We start from the raw sequence: 16,948 nt of genomic DNA, 5'->3' as shown, positions 1-16,948 counted from the left end.
CACCTGTTCTGCCTCTCTGTAACAGTTAAGCTGATCCTGCAATTTACATAGCTCTAAGTTACCCTTTGGTTTCATCAGTGTCACATCAAGATAAAATATGAACAGCTGGCTGCTTTCAATATGCTTTGTAGGAGGTGCTGGAAAATAAGACAACTCAATGGAAAGAATGTTTTTACATATTCAACTAAATGGCATTATTAATAGGGTCAGAGAAGTAGAACTTCTCCGTCATGTAACACATTCCATTGATTCATTTGCAGGGAAGGGTTCTGCTCACTTACTCTGAAAGAGCTTTCCTCTTCAGCAAATTCTCAGTATTTCCAAAGTCTTGAGATATTTCTGTTTTGCCATCTGAAGAGTCATATTCTCCTCATGGTGTTTTACTTTTCAGCAGTAAATGAATTTTAGTCACTCTTAGGCTACAAAAGATAATGGTTCAGTTAATTTCACTGTCTCTCAGTACTGTAGTTTTTTTCTCCAAAATTTGGAGTGAACGCCTGAAAAAGAGCTCACGTGCATTAAAATTCAACCAGTTCATCTAGCAAGAAATATTTCATGTTCTTATATACCATGAATCACACATAAAAGCAGCTACAGTGATGAAAGCACATACACATTCATAAGAGCATGAATAAAATTCCAGGGTGGAGCAAGCAACCCTACTGCCCAGACATTTCTTAAGGGTTTTGCTAAAAGAGAAGAGCCTTTACAGTTTTGTATCTCAGAAATGGAGACAATGCTATGGCCCTGTGGTTTCATATTTTGCCACAGAGCGAAGGTAATATATGACAAAAAAGCTGTATTTCAGGCAGACTTTCCCCAGAACTAATTCCCAAATGCTAGATTTCTCTAAGTACATAAGGATTGAGCTCACTAACACTATGCCCATGTTGACTGGAGGCAAAATAACCCTAATATGTTGCTCATAGTCCCCATTAATGGATTGCCTTATGTATTGTGTACATGAATGATACCAAATGCTTGCCATTCAAGAAAAGGTTGGAAAAGATGTGAAAAACTCAAAGTGACACAAGAACTGGAGAGATTTTCTTCTTCACTATGTCCAGGCCTCTATGCACAGTTTAACTGGGTTCACAGCTGTCTAAGAAAATCTCTCGCTCATGCTCTGTAGGATGGCATGAAGACTTCCAATTTCTATTCCATTTCTCAGTTTATCTTAGGATCATAGCACTTGCTATGGTATTGGTAGGAAGGTCATATTTATGGTGTGATCGACTCACATCATACCAAAATCTATTTCCTTCTCTGTTGTTGCTAAATAATACTTTTCATTTCCATCAGAAATTCTTGTAATTCAATTTCTATTACCTTATACTTTATACTTACAGAATTTCATCTCAGTTCTATTTTAGTCTTCAAGGTCATTATATTCTCCCTGTATGATATTCCAGCACTCCTTTACATTATCACTAAGCATTATATTTCTTTGTTTTCAGGAGAATAATGGAAACACATTATGTTACATTTTCTTCCATGGATCTTCATCCGCTGTCTTTTGTTCATAAGCAAACTAAATTTTATGTCTTTTACTTTAATATCTAATTTTTAGTGTACAAGATGCAGAAGTAAACCAAAAACACGTTGAGAAAAGCAGCAGTTTGTCTGGGATGACTTTCCAAGAGTTTGGCATGGTTTTTTTGCAAGCAAATTTATTTGGCCCTTGATACTACTCTAGGAAATGACAGATATCCAATATTGCTCTCGAATGAAATGCAAAACATGATCTACTGTAGAGTTCCATTGCAATTGTATTTGTCTTGATAGAAGTAAACATTCTGTATTGTTATTTGGAACGGTTTAGCAAGTCCATGTCTGAAGTAACCACATAAGTACCAATGCAGGTATCCCAAAGATAAACTTGCCCCTGTTTGTGTTTATTACTTGACCTGGAATGGTATTTTGGAGTAACATCGTTTTGTCATTCACTACATAAAGGGAGAAAAACTAATATTTTTGTTTGTTTGTTCCAGAGAAATATTCTTGGTTGTGTAAAACCAACAAAGAAGTATTAATATAAGAATATCTATAGTTGTAGTGTTTGGTATTATTTGCCAGACTGTTTTATTGCATGGTACTTTAGAAATCTTAAAAGAGAATTTGGCATCTCTGAATAATTGCTTATCTTATTTTTACTATCTAAAATATCTTTCAATTATAAATTTATTTATAGGGCAGGTTTTTTGGCCTCCTATGTTAAAAAAAAATCTAGAATATTATTTTGTTAAAGTATCCTACATATAGCTGACTCAAACAGCCTTTTTGTTGCTCTCCGATTTTAAACAGACGTTTTTAAAGGTTCCTCTTTATAGGAATATTATTAAAAAAAAAAAAAAAAGGCAGAAAAAGAGTTTCCTTTGCATGTGCTTCTAGACCTTCTGGTGTCTAAATACTTCTTTTGTGTTTAATTTGTGTAGTTTGTATAATGATTAAGACAAAAGGAGTGTCTTTGGTAGGATAATGTATAGATCAAGGAGTGTCATGTGTGAAAGTTAGATGTTAGAAAGTTAGATGTTGCAACCACAATTATTTGCCATAATGGGGTCCTTAATTGGTTCAGAGTATTTAATCAGTGCAGTAGTAACTGTTAAATTTGTAGGTTTATGTTACGAGCAGGTTTTGTCCAGCATTTGGAAAGGTAAAGCAGGTGTAAGGTAGTTGACAAAAGTTGACAACTTCTCTAACATATCACTAAGTGAATCTAGAAACAATGTCTTTAAAATAGCTTGTAAAGTTCTTTAAATTTTCTTTTTTATTATTTTTTAATTAGGCCGAAATACTCTTCAAAGGCATTTAAGGTGATCTCACCAGACTGTGAGATTTGCCTGCAATGTGTTAGATAGGATCCCTGAACAGAGAAAGAAACAGTTCTAGAGATGAGAAAAGTGTAATGCAAGGACTTCATCTTGCCATGACCTCAGGGCAAATTCACAGTCATGTAGTAGAGTTTGTTACATGATAGTAGTGTAAGAATGTAAGCAACAGAATTGCTTAAGGGAGAAATAATAGATGCAGAAGGATAATTAAAAAAACTTCTAAGAGTCTCCCTTTATAATCATTTTATTTAAGATCTTACAAGATGCACACCATAATAATGGAATGCATACGCCATTTGAAATACAAAGAAGGTACTTGAAAGGGTGTAAGATCAGCTGAAATCTATTGAAAAGTGATGCTTTATTCTTCATCTGTAATTTGGAAAATAAGAGAATGTGATTCAGTTGCAGTAGTTCCGGATCTGTCTTGTTTTTCTCTCACATTAAGATTAGCTGTAGAATTCTGCCTTTTGTTACCACTAACCTAAATGAACCATTTTCTCTTTTTTTTATAGGTTCTCAACCTAGTACAATCCTATGTAACCCTGAGAGTGCCCTTGTATGTCTCTTATGTTTTCCACTCCCCAGTGGGTGTAGGAGGCTGGCAGCATTTTGACCTGCAGTCAGAGCTCCGGCTGACTTTTGTGTATGACACTGCCATCCTGTGGAAGGATGGGATTGGGAGCCCACCTGAGGCAGAGCTCCAAGGTAGGTGTTGGATTTTGGTGCATCAACTCATTGCTTCATTACTAAGAGTGGTTTACACACACTAGGATGATTTTTCAATCATTCAAATACTAGGAGAAGGTTTTAGATCGTTTATTATCAGTTGCAAATAATCTGTCATTACCTAGCACTCAAAATTCTCTATTGGGCTGTTTATGTAAACCATGTTGAGCTGACAACAGTACTTTTATTTCAAGGAAAGATAACTACCTTGTTATGTTTCCAAGTACATATCCAAAAATTAAAGCATTTATTCTTTTTTTTTTTTTGACATTACCTCATTGTACATTGTATATTGATATTCTATTGTCATACACTATGAAAAATTCAAAAGAAACAGATATATATAATGGGTATAATCTGTCTTGTGTTGGAGTAGTAAGCTGCAAAAGTTTATTCGTTAAATGTAAAAGATACATATATATATAGTATATAAATACATAGTTTTACCTGTGGACAAATTACAATCACAAATAATAATTTTATATATATATATATATATGTACGTATATATAAACAGGATTTATCTTTGCCAAGAGATAACATATTTAAAAAAAAAAAAGTGACATACAGATATTTAGGAGAGGTTAAAATGTAAAGTTAAAGCTGTAAGATACTTTGTTTTATATGTGAAAATCTGCTTAGTAGTCCCTAGCATTAATCTTCAGAGATTTCATGTATGTCCCAAGTTCATAGAGAATACAGGAGGTAGCTGTGATTATGTATGTATGCTTGACAATCCTGGCACTACAGTCCCACTATATAGATATAGATATAGATGATATAGATATAGATATAGATATAGATACAGATACAGATATAGATATAGATATAGATATAGATATAGATATAGATATAGATATAGATATAGTTATAGATAATATAAATATAAATATATTTTTTGTTTCTGCAAACTCTATATCTGAACTGCAGAAGTCACTGAGAGACTGTTCCTGTTCTCATGTTAAGAGGAAAAAAATGAGGAGTGGCAAGGAGAATCTGTTCTGCATTAGAAAATAAGCACATGCCCTGCCATGCATAAAGAATAAACCACATGCCACAAATCATCTGACATACTAGTCACTAAATAACAGCCAAGCTAATCCTGGGTCTAAGCAGTTGTGTAGTTCATATATGTCTCCATATAAGTCTCCATGACTTTACTGCTTTTTTGTCTCTTTCTTTTTTTTTCTTTTTCTTTTCTTCTTTTTCTCAACTTCTGATGACCAACATCAGGAGATGCAGAGCATTTACAGCGCCCTTTGAAAATGGCAAGAACACATGATAAGCATAGTGATATAGTGGAAGATAGACCTCCAACATATCCTGATCTGATTCAGGCAGTATAGAGTTAAAAATTACTCCTTCCATGCCTTGCACAAGGGACAGCTGTTGCTCTGACCAGGGAGGGATAAACTTTTCAGATTATTTCCATAGCACTGGTTACATAAAATTGTCCTTCACAAGTTCTATGTAATATTTTAAAGGAATCAACCTCTTTAATTTCTAGTGGACCAATATATAAATTTGGCTCGGGTAATTTTAAATACTAGGTACACATTCATGTTCACAGACCATGCCACATCACTGGCTCTTTGTGAAGGGAGCACTGAAGGAAATGACTAAATTTCAGAACTTTGAACAGTTCTAGAGTAAAAAAGGACTTGGATGCAAGCAACAGCAATATATCACTTTTGTCATATAAACAAACCTTGTAACCTGAAATTAGGAGTCCATATTTTAGGCTAGATTCATGCCAGAAGTACTGTGGACTTCCCTCGGCCTAGCAGAGCATCTGTGTGGATCCTTGATAATATATGTAAAGCCGTGACTTTGCAGAGAAGATCTGCATATGCTTTGGAGGACTAAAGCAGTGTGAAAACTCTAGGCACCTCTGTGTAACTTGTTCCTTGAGAAGAATATTGAATCAACCCCCCAAAATAGCAGTAGGGCTCTTGCCATATAGCTGATAAAACGAAGGTAAATAGATGAGTTTGTGTTAGTAAAACTGGGACTTAATTGTCATCTGCAAGTGAAATGACCTGTATGGACTGGCTTCTGCTGGCAGGTTCTCTCTACCCAACGAGCATGAGAATCAGTGAAGAGGGGCGCTTGGTTGTCAACTTCAAGACTGAAGCCCGGTTTCATGGTTTGTTTGTGATGTCCCATTCTGGTAAGCTTAATCTGCTTTCTGGTAGTATCACAAAAAGATATAAAAACAAAACAGTCCCCTGGCACTTTATAATACTCATTTTTATTTTTTCTGCTACTGAAATCTGAATTTATAATGTATTGTGCACTCCAGCACAATACACTTGTTCTGTGTTTAAAATTTCTTACTTGCCTCTAATGATAGTGTTCAGACTGGCAGACTTAACAAGTATATCTGAATCTGATACAAAATGGAGACTGATTTATTAGAAGTGAAGGTCTAGGCCATTCCGCCTCACAGGGATCTATAAACATATATTTTTAATCCAAAGGCTATAATTGCCTGTCTATTTATATTCCCCACTGGACTTGGTTAGAATTAAGATTTCCTTTATAACGTGCAGCCTTTGTATGTTATTTATCCTATTTCCAAGAGTAAAAAACGCTCTTGTAGGATCATTGTATCACTCTGTTGAAAAAAGTGCCATTCAGTTAGTCCTTGCCAAAGAACTGCTCCTGCAATTTAATCCATTTAAACTCCACTGGCTTTATTGAGAATAATCACAGGTATAAGACCGTCTACAGACATACGTCTGAGCATGAGTGCTGGCATTGGAAAAGTTTATCTAACTAAATTAAATTTGCTGAACCATAATGGGAAAGTAAAAAAATCATTTAAAGAAATCTCATCTAATTTAACTTGATTTTATTAACCCATAAAACTCCATCATAGTGATTATATTTTTTGACAATGGGTTTTTAGCATGTTAGGTTTTCCCTAGCATGCAGAAAGAGCTGAAAGAGTTACACTTCTGAGAGAAATTATTTTATGTTCTCTGCATTCAAATAAATTCAGATACATTACAAATAGGTAGGATATAATAGATTGCACTCCTTGCACTCCTGCTGTTTTGCCTTTCTGTTATGTTTTGCCTTTCTGTTAAATTTAATCCACATACAGTTCTGTTTGTACTGCCCAGCAGTAACTGTTTCATAGACACCTGAACAAGAGTTAAGGAGACACCACTATGTTGATTGTAACTGGCTTATTTTCAGTTAATAAAACTCAGTTCCATGTAATCCAAGTCATTAATATTGACTTTTGAATTTTAGTTTATAAATTATTGTTTTTTTTTTCAAACTGAGAATCTGCAGCTAAATATTAATGTTGGCAAACCTGTCTTTTGGCATGTTTCTAGCTTCACCTCTAACTTCAATGGTCCTGTCAGCCGATCACCCAGGCCTGACATTTAGCCTCAGCCTCATCCGAACTGAGCCAACGTACAATCAGCCAGGACAGCAGTGGAGCTTTGTTTCAGATTTTGCGGTACAACCTTCACCTTCTTCACAGAAGTCTTCACCTTCTGTGTTTTCTTTTACCCTAAATTGTTATTTAGGATGGCTCAACAGCCATGTCTCTCTGTCTCCAGGTTCGTGACTATTCTGGGACCTATACTGTGAAGCTGATAGCTTGTACCACTGCTCCACATCACGAGTACAGCCTGCCTGTGATATGCAATCCCCGAGAGCCGATCACTTTTGATCTGGATATCCGGTTCCAGCAGGTACCATCTCAGTGCTACCTTTGTCATATTTACTTTTTTTTTTTTTAATTCTCAAATTGTCCTTGGTGGTCCTATATTGAAACTTCAGATAGAAACTGAATTTACATGCTAATCAGCAAACAAGTTCTAAATGGGTATGAACTGTACATATTCTCTACTGCAGTTTTACCAGTTTGAGGTAAAATGGGTAAAAGACGGCTAATGTAGGAGTACAAACATGTTCCGTCCTGTACGTATGGGCGGTCTTTGCCCATTCTTCAAAGACAGCCAGTAAGAAAGCTCATTGATACCATTTTGGGTGTTACTGTAAAAGGAACTAATCACTTGGAATTTCAGAATCATATATTAACTTTTGCTATGAAATAGTTTTATTGGGGAATAAAACAAATATAAAACTGTTATTAGAAAGTTTTCATCTTACACAAAGATCAGAGAAAAACTTTTTGATGTTAGACTGTTTGTTTTCTTGGAAACTTTTCATTTTAACTTCCTTCACAACTTGCACTGTATATGAGTGGATGGCCATTTTAAAAGCAGACATCAGAGGAGTCTCCCCTCTGGTGATTTTGTTTTATCATACCCTTTAACATATATATGCCCATCTCTTTTTTTCCTCTCTCTGTGGCTTCAGAAGTGGGAAGAAGGTAACCTGAAACTCTAGTGAGTACTGAACTATCACTATCCTCATTCTGAGAAGCTTTGTGTATTCAACCTTCCAGCTCTGCTTTATGCCACTCCTTTCAGTGTCTCCTATCTCTAAATGCCTGTAACTATTTCCAGAAGGCAGTACCTGTATAATCAGAATCTGTGCTGCACAGGGATGGATGTACCTCCAGGGCTCTCCACTTCTTGAGGTACCATGTATCTCATTCACTGCAGTCCCATGGAGGTAGGGATGTCTAACATCAGTGACCTGTATAATCTCTCACTGTCTATATGCAAAACTGATGCCCATGGCAAATAGGTAGAAAGATTTCACACTCCTCACCCAACAAATCTGAGTGGTTTATGTTTTTAAGAACTCTTGTTTGCAATATCTCAACTGTCCATAAAAAATAAATATGTTTAAATACATTGTCACTGTGAGTCAGCCACTAGTAGCACGGAGACTCACATATGAAATTGAATGAAAATAGTAAGTTAAAATAGGATGCCTTAGAAACATATTCACAGGGTTTGCCTAATATTTACCCAGACCACTGCTCTTACCATTGCTGTAAACAGCATGGCTTAAGTCCAGTGCTTATAGATGAATATACACTTCTTGTTTCCTGTATTCTATAAAGGAAGAGCTCCGTCAGCCCCTGCTTGCCTTTCTTCGAAAACTACATCTGGAAGCCAGCTGTGTCAGTCAGGTGTTTGAAGCTGTGGGACTTGTAATCCAATAGCCTGAATCCAGGCAGTTACAAGGAAGCATTCCAAACAGATTAGAAATGATTTTTTATTATTGTTATTTCTGTGAAGAGGCTATGGGGGTAGTGTTCCTCTCTACAAAGAGTCGTAGTGGGTCTATAAAGATCATTTCAACTATATATTCTTGTTGCTTTATATTTTGGAGACTCTACTATGGAAAATGGATTCAAGGAATGTCAGCTGAATAACTTTTAGCAGTAGCTTCTGTTGGTATTGTTATATCTCATTCCATCCTCCCCTTGTCCATGACTCAACAGGAATATTTTCCTTTATGGTTCTCTTTCTTTTTGCTCACATATGTATACCTTTTTATGCGTAAACATATGTGTATATATATATTCATATATATATGTGTGTCATCACTTTTTCTTTGAGAGTGATTCTTTAGAGGCCTGTTGTTCTTTTATTCCTTTTTTTTTTTTTTTTTTTTTTTTTTTTTTTTTTTTTTTTTTTTTTTTTTTTTTTTTTTTTTTTTTTTTTTTTTTTTTTTTTTTAATACCAGCATCTTTCGAATTGTTTCCTTAAGTACATTGCATCTTTCTGAATTTGGGGCTCTCCCCAGCACTCCTGCCCATTATGTTCTTTCCCTTTTGTTGTCTTGTCCATGTTTAGATTGCTTTCTGATTTACACTAAAGACTCATGGCGAACTGCTACGGATAAGATTGATTTATTGTATTCCTATGCAGTAATCAAGGATGAACTATAGGAAATTGTCACATATTAAAAGATAACTATTATCAATGTTTTGGTGTGTTTCCACGTATATGATCTGTATCTGACATAACCTGTATCATATAGGAAGAATTGATACTTATAGATAATAAGTCCATTGACTGTTTATAATAGTGAACTCCACTCGACTTGCTCCAGGAGCTCCCAATCTCTCTTGTACTGGGGAAGCCCAAAACTGGACACAGTACTGCAGATGTGGCCCCCTGGGGCTGAGTAGAAAGAGGGAATTACCTTCCTCAACCTGCTGCTGATGCTTGTCCCAAGGCACCCCAAGATACCATTGGCTTTCTTGACCACAAGGTCATACTGCTGCCTCATGGTTAACTTGCTGTTCACCCAGTCTCCCAGGTCCTTCTCTGCAGAGCTGCTTCACAGCAGGTTGGCCTGTAGTCTGTGCTGTGTATGGGGTTATTCCTTCCTAGGTGCAGGACCCTGCACTGTTGAACTTCATAAGCTTCATCTCTGCTCATCTCTCCAGCCTGTTGAGGTCCCTCTGAATGGTGACAGCGCAGCCCTCTGATGTATCAGCAGCTCTTCCCAGTTTTGTGTCACCAGCAAACTCGCCAAGGGTGAACTCTCTCCTTTCATCCAGGTCACTGATGAATAAATTGAACAGGATTGGACCCAATATTGACCTCTGGGGAACACCACTAGCTACAGGCTAAATTCTGTGCCTCTGATCATGACACTCAGAGTTCTGCCATCCTGCCAGTTATCAATACGTCTCACTGTCATGCTTCCTGAGCTTGCCTGTGAGGATGTTATGGGAGACAGTGTTAAAAGCCTTGCTGAAGTCAAGGAAGACAACATCCACTGCTCTCTCCTTCTCCCCCTCCTCTACCCAACCAATCATTCAATCATAAAAAGCTATGTACATGAAAAATGTTGAATATATACCAAGTGCGAATAACTCTCTTTTGTTTAAACTATTATTATATTTATATATGCAAAAATGACTAATAGAGCACCTCAGGAGAAGACTGTGCTGTGTTTTAAGAGGTATTAAAGAATGCATGTTGAGAAGCCTTATGCTACTGTGTTTTAGGTCAGTGACCCTGTGGCTGCTGAGTTCAGCTTGAATACCCAGATGTTTCTCCTTTCCAAGAAGACCCTGTGGCTATCTGATGGCTCAATGGGCTTTGGGCAAGAAAGTGATGTCGCTTTTGCAGAAGGTATGATTGTGCAAGATCATAGATATTTAATGCAGTTCACGCTATAAGGATCCTGTTTCAATCAAATCAAGCTAGGAGTAAGGGTTTAACTTGATGCTTGAGTTCTTTTGTATTTGCCTTTTCTCGTTTGCAGTTTGCATCAAAGCTGTTGACCAATTTCCATTCAAACTGTTATGTCTGAAATTTGCAACACTGATGCCACTTCTCATATACTGAACACTTCATAAACATCAGTTTTGCTGATACTAAGAACAACTGCAGGTGCTAAGTTACTATTGCACAATCTTTCTATTGTGTGAGGAAGATAAATTTTCACAACAGAAATCGAAGTCAAAATTAAGATGAATGATAAGAATTCCATGCTTTATAGGGTGTTCAGACTCAGAAGAGGTTGTTTAAAAAAAGAAAGTGTGAAACAGTGAACTGAAGCCTAGGTTCAGTTGTTACATCTATCATTGATTTGTTACTTGACCTTAAGCAATCTTTTCAAGTCTTGTTTTCTTCATGTGCCTTATTTAGAATGTCAGGACCTTGAATCTATTATTTTCTTTTGTGACTTGTTTGCCTTGAGCAACAGAGGCCTGGTCTCTCTCAGAGTCTACAGTCGCTATAAATAGTTGTTACAGCAATTCCTCATTTTTTTTTTCTCAAAATTCTCAGCCTTCCTAACTATTTTCTATTGCACATATTTGACCACAGCACATGGTATAATTTCCTGCCTCTGTAGTACTGCTCCAGGTTATTTGTATAGGCCTCACAAGCATGTTTTTCTTAAATCTTAACAGCCAGCAGAACTGCAATCTCTCAGCAAGGAGCAAAACTTCAGTAAATGTGTCTGTGACCATGCTATTTGTACTGTATTAAATGTTGTCAATTTGACCAGGTATAACCAAACCTTTATGCTGTGTGAGTAATTACATCTCTTAATAATAATTACATCTTAATAATAATTACATCTCTTCAACAAGGCACTTTGGCAAATCCTTAAAGAAGCTTTAAAAGTGTCACAAGTAGCTTTTGTGTATAGCTATAGACCCCTTTGAGAATCTTCACCTTGGATCTCTGAGATGACCAGAAACTACAGCCACATTATTTTGCACTGGACTTCTTCACTGGATTTATTAATTTGGCCTTAATATTGTGCTAAATATTACAGTATGCTAACTGTGTTTTGTTTCCAGGTGATATCATATATGGTCGGGTGATGGTGGATCCAGTACAGAATCTGGGTGATTCCTTCTACTGTAGCATCGAAAAGGTTTTCCTCTGCACAGGAGCTGATGGATATGTACCCAAGTATAATCCATCCAACACTGAATATGGTTGCCTCGCCGATTCTCCATCCCTTCTGTACAGATTTAAGATAGTGGTAAGTTTTCTGATTCTGAGAAGGTATACCTATTGTTTTGTTTTGTTTTTATTTTGTTTTGTTTTAATCATTTTCTTTGTTATCTATAACCAACTTCTTTTAAAATGTCCCTGATAGCACCAATCAGAATCAGGTGCTAGAACAGCTCTAGTCTAGCAAGGCAGTACCTTACCTTTCTGCCTCCTTGTTATATTCATCATCTCTCTTGGGGCTCTCGTCATTTAGTGTTTGGTTTAAATTAGAATGCCAAAATAAATTTTTCCTCTGCATTTCCTGTCTTTGTTGATGATAAAGAAAGCCTAAGAAGATAAGCCAGTAAAATGGGCTTAGATTGTGTAAGCTAGATGGAATTTGTCTCATCTACCTAAAACTGATTCCAAAAATGAGTGCATGATATAAAATTAGACTTCCAAGTCTGTAGTCGTTTGGAAGCTAGTATACAATATCTAAGACAGTACAGATGATTTGCCATCTGAAAGTAATTGTAAGCTTAGATGACTAGAGATCAGGTGCCTAACTTTTAAAAAGATGAATCCTTCCTAGTTGTCTCAGGTAGTTTCTGTGATTATGTCAGTTTACTGCAAATGAAAGGTAAAATCTTGTAAGTGGGAAATAGACTTCTGACTTCTATTTCAGATCATATATATATGGGGTTCTTTTCATTATAGAAATGTGGCTATGACTGTTCTGTAGATTTCTTTTCCTTTTTATTCCTAAAAAGAAAAATCTCCAAGCAAGAGATTTGTTAGCAGTTAGGATGTGCCCTAACTGCGTGACTAGAAGTTACAAGTTGAATATGACCACAATTGCTTCCCAAATGTTTTTTTTCATAGTTTTCATAGTTTTTTCCATTATGTTGGATTGCAAAAGATACCACATGTCAATTGCAGTTCAGAAATACATATTTTGTATAAGTATTAGAACTTATTTTCCTGAAAGAAATGAATATGATTTTTATAGTCGTTGATTTTTTGGTTTTGTTTTTTTTATTCCCATTACCATGCAGGACAAAGCTCAACCAGAGACACAAGCCACAAGCTTTGGAAATGTGCTTTTTAATGCAAAACTTGCTATAGATGACCCTGAAGCAATTCCTTTAGTTAAACAGCCAGGCTCGGATGGTTTTAAAATGGATTCCACTCCCCTATTTCAGGTAAAGTTTCTGTAGGTCAGTGCTTGGAGTACTGCACGAAGAATTTGAAGCCTTAAGAGTTAACTGTCATGTTGAAAACAATAGGAAAATTACTTCTGATTTCAGTGGCAAAATCATAAATGCTTAAAATTATCTAGATGTACTTGAAGCGTTTGTGAAAGGTTCATATGCAGATAATATGCTTTTCTTTCATTACCTCCATAGTCTAACAAGAAATGATCAAGTGATGCTTTTGCATTTCTTTTAAGGACTTAAGTTCTTAAGTTTTAAGTTTCTTAATCTTATTGCTTTCCATCTCGCTTGTGAAAGTCCAAAAATAAAAGAACCATGAGTATTTGTAGTGTACTTCACCCAAATTTACTTGATATTCAGAATTTTCTGTGCAAGTATTTCTTTACAAACTTGTACATTCCAAAACATCTGAGCAGTGGAAAGCCTAGAAATAGTAAAGTAAAGGGTATACTTATTTCTAAATTTCGTATAATTTCTTATCTGTTTCTTTCATCCTTTTGATCTATATGACCCAGTCAGTAGTTTCTTTGTCTCTTCAGTATTTGCAAAACTACATGCAAAACTCAGAATTGCAAATTACTGAAAGAAATACTGAAGACTGCTTATTCCTACTCCAGACCATTTCAGTATTGTTAAGAGTCTCATTGTAAAGAAAAGAACATTTAAGACAACAGCCTACTTACCAGAATAAAAAGGATTTAATAATTTCTCCCCTCTCTTAATCTTATGGCAGAAAAAGTGACTCTTCTGGGAAAGATTGGCATGGAATGGATTTTATCTCTTCATGATCTTGAAAGTACTGTCCAGGCAATTGATAAGAAGAAATGATTGATATCCATTGTTTATATTGCTGTATATATCGTATGTATGATTGTTTTTAGAAACAAAAATTTGTGTCTTTCCAGGTGTCTTTGGGTAGGGAGTGGTACGTCCATACGATCTACACTGTACGCTCAAAAGAGAACGCGAACCGTGGAATTGGCAAGAGAAGCGTGGAGCACCAGTACCACTCTGTCCTCAGTGCTGGGAGCCCGGGGGCAGCCACGCAGAGGCGGCAGAAGAGGGGGGTGGAAGGAGCTCCAGAACTTGCCAAAGACATTGGTGCAGGAAAGAAACGAGGAACGAACATACAGCACATAGCGCTAGACCGCACCAACAAGAAACAGGTCCCTCAAAGGGAGGTGGTGGTCAGTGGCGTTCTCCCCAGGGAGCTGAGTAACCCAAGCCCAGAGATCAGCATAGTCACCATCACTGGTGGAGCTGCTGCAATTTTGCTTGCCATTTGCTTAATTGCAATCGTAATTTTGCTGCTAAAAAGGAGACAAAATTCTGAGAAGAAAGAAGCTACAAAGGAGGCAGGAAGCAATGAACCAATGATGCTACCATATAATTATACCAGCGACAGCTCGGAGGTTTGATTCCAGCACCGTGGGATTCAAGCCAATCTCTAGAGTGCCTCAAACAGACTTGAACTGCACTTTGTTAGCAGCAGATCACCATGACTCACGAGGAATAAAAAGTTCATATGTTCATCTACTTGAATTTGTTTTTTTATCCTGAACTCATATCATGCACTAATGCTAAGAAGCAATTCAAAAAAGTGCATTTAAGGGAGAGTTTTTTATTTTGCTTTTTGTATCTTATTACATTTCAAAAAAAGGAGAAACTATCCAAAGGTGCTATTGACCCTGTCAATAAAAAAAAAAAAAATGAAGTCTTTTTCTTCTGAAATGGAGAATACTTGAGAAATGCTTACACTCCTCAGTTAAATTTTGTACTGTTTCTCACAAAGAACTGAATGTTTGCAATTAATCTGAAAGGTGATAAAATGCCTCAGTCTTGACTCCTCACTCCTTTAAGCTTTTGACTTCCATTAAAATATACCAGTGCTTTGCTTTTTTTTTCATTTATACTTAACTGAACTTTTCCATAAGACAGTCAGATTAGACAGCGCAATAAGATGATCAGATGCATGTCACAGGATGCAATACATGTTCTTTGCTGCAGATTCTTATTCAGTTATTCAATCTGAAGGATTTTTTCCTTATCTTCTCCCTTATTTATGTTTACGTAAAGCCAAAGAATACAACAAATCCTGGAGAAACCTTGTTTTTCACAGAAACTGGATAGTTATGTCTTCTTAATAATATGTCTTTATAATGCATCACAAAATTTTTTTAAGGTAAGCTGTATTTGTCAGTGTATACCCACAGCTGGGAAGTACATATATTAGTATTTCAGAATGTAGGGAAGAGGATAGAGTTAGATTCAGAATGGAGAGGACGAAGTTCTGCCTGAACTGAGCCTAGGAGTCATGATCCTGGATCCAGCATGTGATATCTGTTGTCATACTAAATGGCAGCAAAGTGAATTAAAAAGAATAGAATTGATGGAATCAAGTAGCATTTATTATGGAGTAAACATAGTACCTGATGACAAACATGCTGGGTTACTATTGGGCTTTTTCAATGAATAATTACTTTTGAAGGAGTTATTCTGAGTTTCTATCAGCCTTCTTGACTTAGGCAATATGATAAAACGATATTCTACAGAAGTTCATTGCAGAGGTGCTCCATGTCAGAACTTACCCAGATCTTACCCATGAAAGCTGTGTAATCTTCAAGATTGTCCCCTTTGTCATGCTAGAATTACGTGTAAGTCCATTCAATTCAAGGAGTTAAACCATATGAACTATACAGAATCTGAATCAGGCTGCTGAATCTGTTACTAATACACTGTTCCCTTCCACCCGCTGTGGTGGTGGGTACAGACAACCCCTAAACTCTCTTCAGCTGCAGTGCACCAAGCATTTGGCAGGCTGAGGACCACGATGCAAAGACCTGAGTTGGCTGGACCTTGAAAGCCGCCTTGAAAGCAGTCTAGCTACACACACAGTGCTGCATCCAAACTGAAAAGTCCATCCAAAAGACTTGTAAAGAATTGTAAAATAACTGACCCTTTAATTCTGCACAATTGTCATGGAGGTCAGAAATGTTGAGCTTTACTAGCTTGGGAATGTCTGTGCTACAGTTCCTGGTAAAGCATGAGTATATCCACAAAGGGACGTGTTCTGATAATCTTTTGGTCTAGATTTGTATAGTTGTGATGTCATCCTTTTCATTAGATTTCATCAGTTTTTCACCACGTGAATCGGATTAGAATCTGTCCTGTCTTTTCTGTATTTTCTGTAAGTGGGACTGCTTAACTGAAAGATGTTTTCAGTAGCCTAAGGTCAAATTTCATTGTTAAAAGCATGCAGTCATCTTTTATTTTAATTAATCTTAGTTCTATGATGAAACAATTTCCTGCAAGATGTGCCCAGTGCATTAGACTTTTTCTATAGTCAACTGACATCATTAATATGTTCTTTTAATGAAGTTCCTGCTGTTGTGATCCATGTATTATGTGTGCAAGGTTGATGAAAGATTTAACCTATGGATATTTTTATATTTAGTTGAAGTTCAGAACTAGGTAAATTGCAATTGTTACCTAGGATGCAATCTGCTTTTGTGCCTTTATGCCAAAGCATTGTGATTATGAGAAACGCGGAATTTGTCTCCAAGAATCTGCATATGTGGATAATAGCAGTTAAAGATTCTACAGTGAAATGGGACACATGTAAATAATAGAACATTTTAATATTTATAAAATTCCTGTTTTGTATAAGCAGAGATCTTTAAAAATATATATATAATAAATAGAAAAATTAGGTGTTTATCAGTAGAGCTATTTTTCTGCTTTTAAAATGTAATGAAATACCACAAAGTAGCTTGCAGGTATCTTTTTTTTTTTTCTGATGAAATCACATCAAAAAAACATG

General features: G+C 36.3%; 1 protein-coding gene across 1 annotated transcript in view; it reads left to right on the top strand.

Moving 5' to 3' along the window:
• FREM2 (FRAS1 related extracellular matrix protein 2) overlaps positions 1-14,613 on the top strand; it is a 115,855-nt gene extending 101,242 nt beyond the window's left edge. The window contains exons 17-24 of the mRNA XM_026053334.1: positions 3,350-3,542; positions 5,629-5,733; positions 6,911-7,038; positions 7,142-7,276; positions 10,468-10,594; positions 11,776-11,963; positions 12,970-13,116; positions 14,034-14,613. Of these exons, the coding sequence (XP_025909119.1) occupies positions 3,350-3,542; positions 5,629-5,733; positions 6,911-7,038; positions 7,142-7,276; positions 10,468-10,594; positions 11,776-11,963; positions 12,970-13,116; positions 14,034-14,546 (1,536 nt within the window). The 3' untranslated portion in view covers positions 14,547-14,613. The remainder of the gene's footprint in view (positions 1-3,349; positions 3,543-5,628; positions 5,734-6,910; positions 7,039-7,141; positions 7,277-10,467; positions 10,595-11,775; positions 11,964-12,969; positions 13,117-14,033) is intronic.
• Positions 14,614-16,948: the final 2,335 nt, after the last annotated feature.

Source organism: Nothoprocta perdicaria, unplaced genomic scaffold (assembly GCF_003342845.1).
Source record: "Nothoprocta perdicaria isolate Ctin4 unplaced genomic scaffold, notPer1 scaffold_98, whole genome shotgun sequence".
In the NCBI taxonomy this organism is placed as follows: domain Eukaryota; kingdom Metazoa; phylum Chordata; class Aves; order Tinamiformes; family Tinamidae; genus Nothoprocta; species Nothoprocta perdicaria.
The sequence above is the reverse complement of the archived record's forward strand: the minus strand, read 5'-3'. Positions and strand labels throughout refer to the sequence as shown.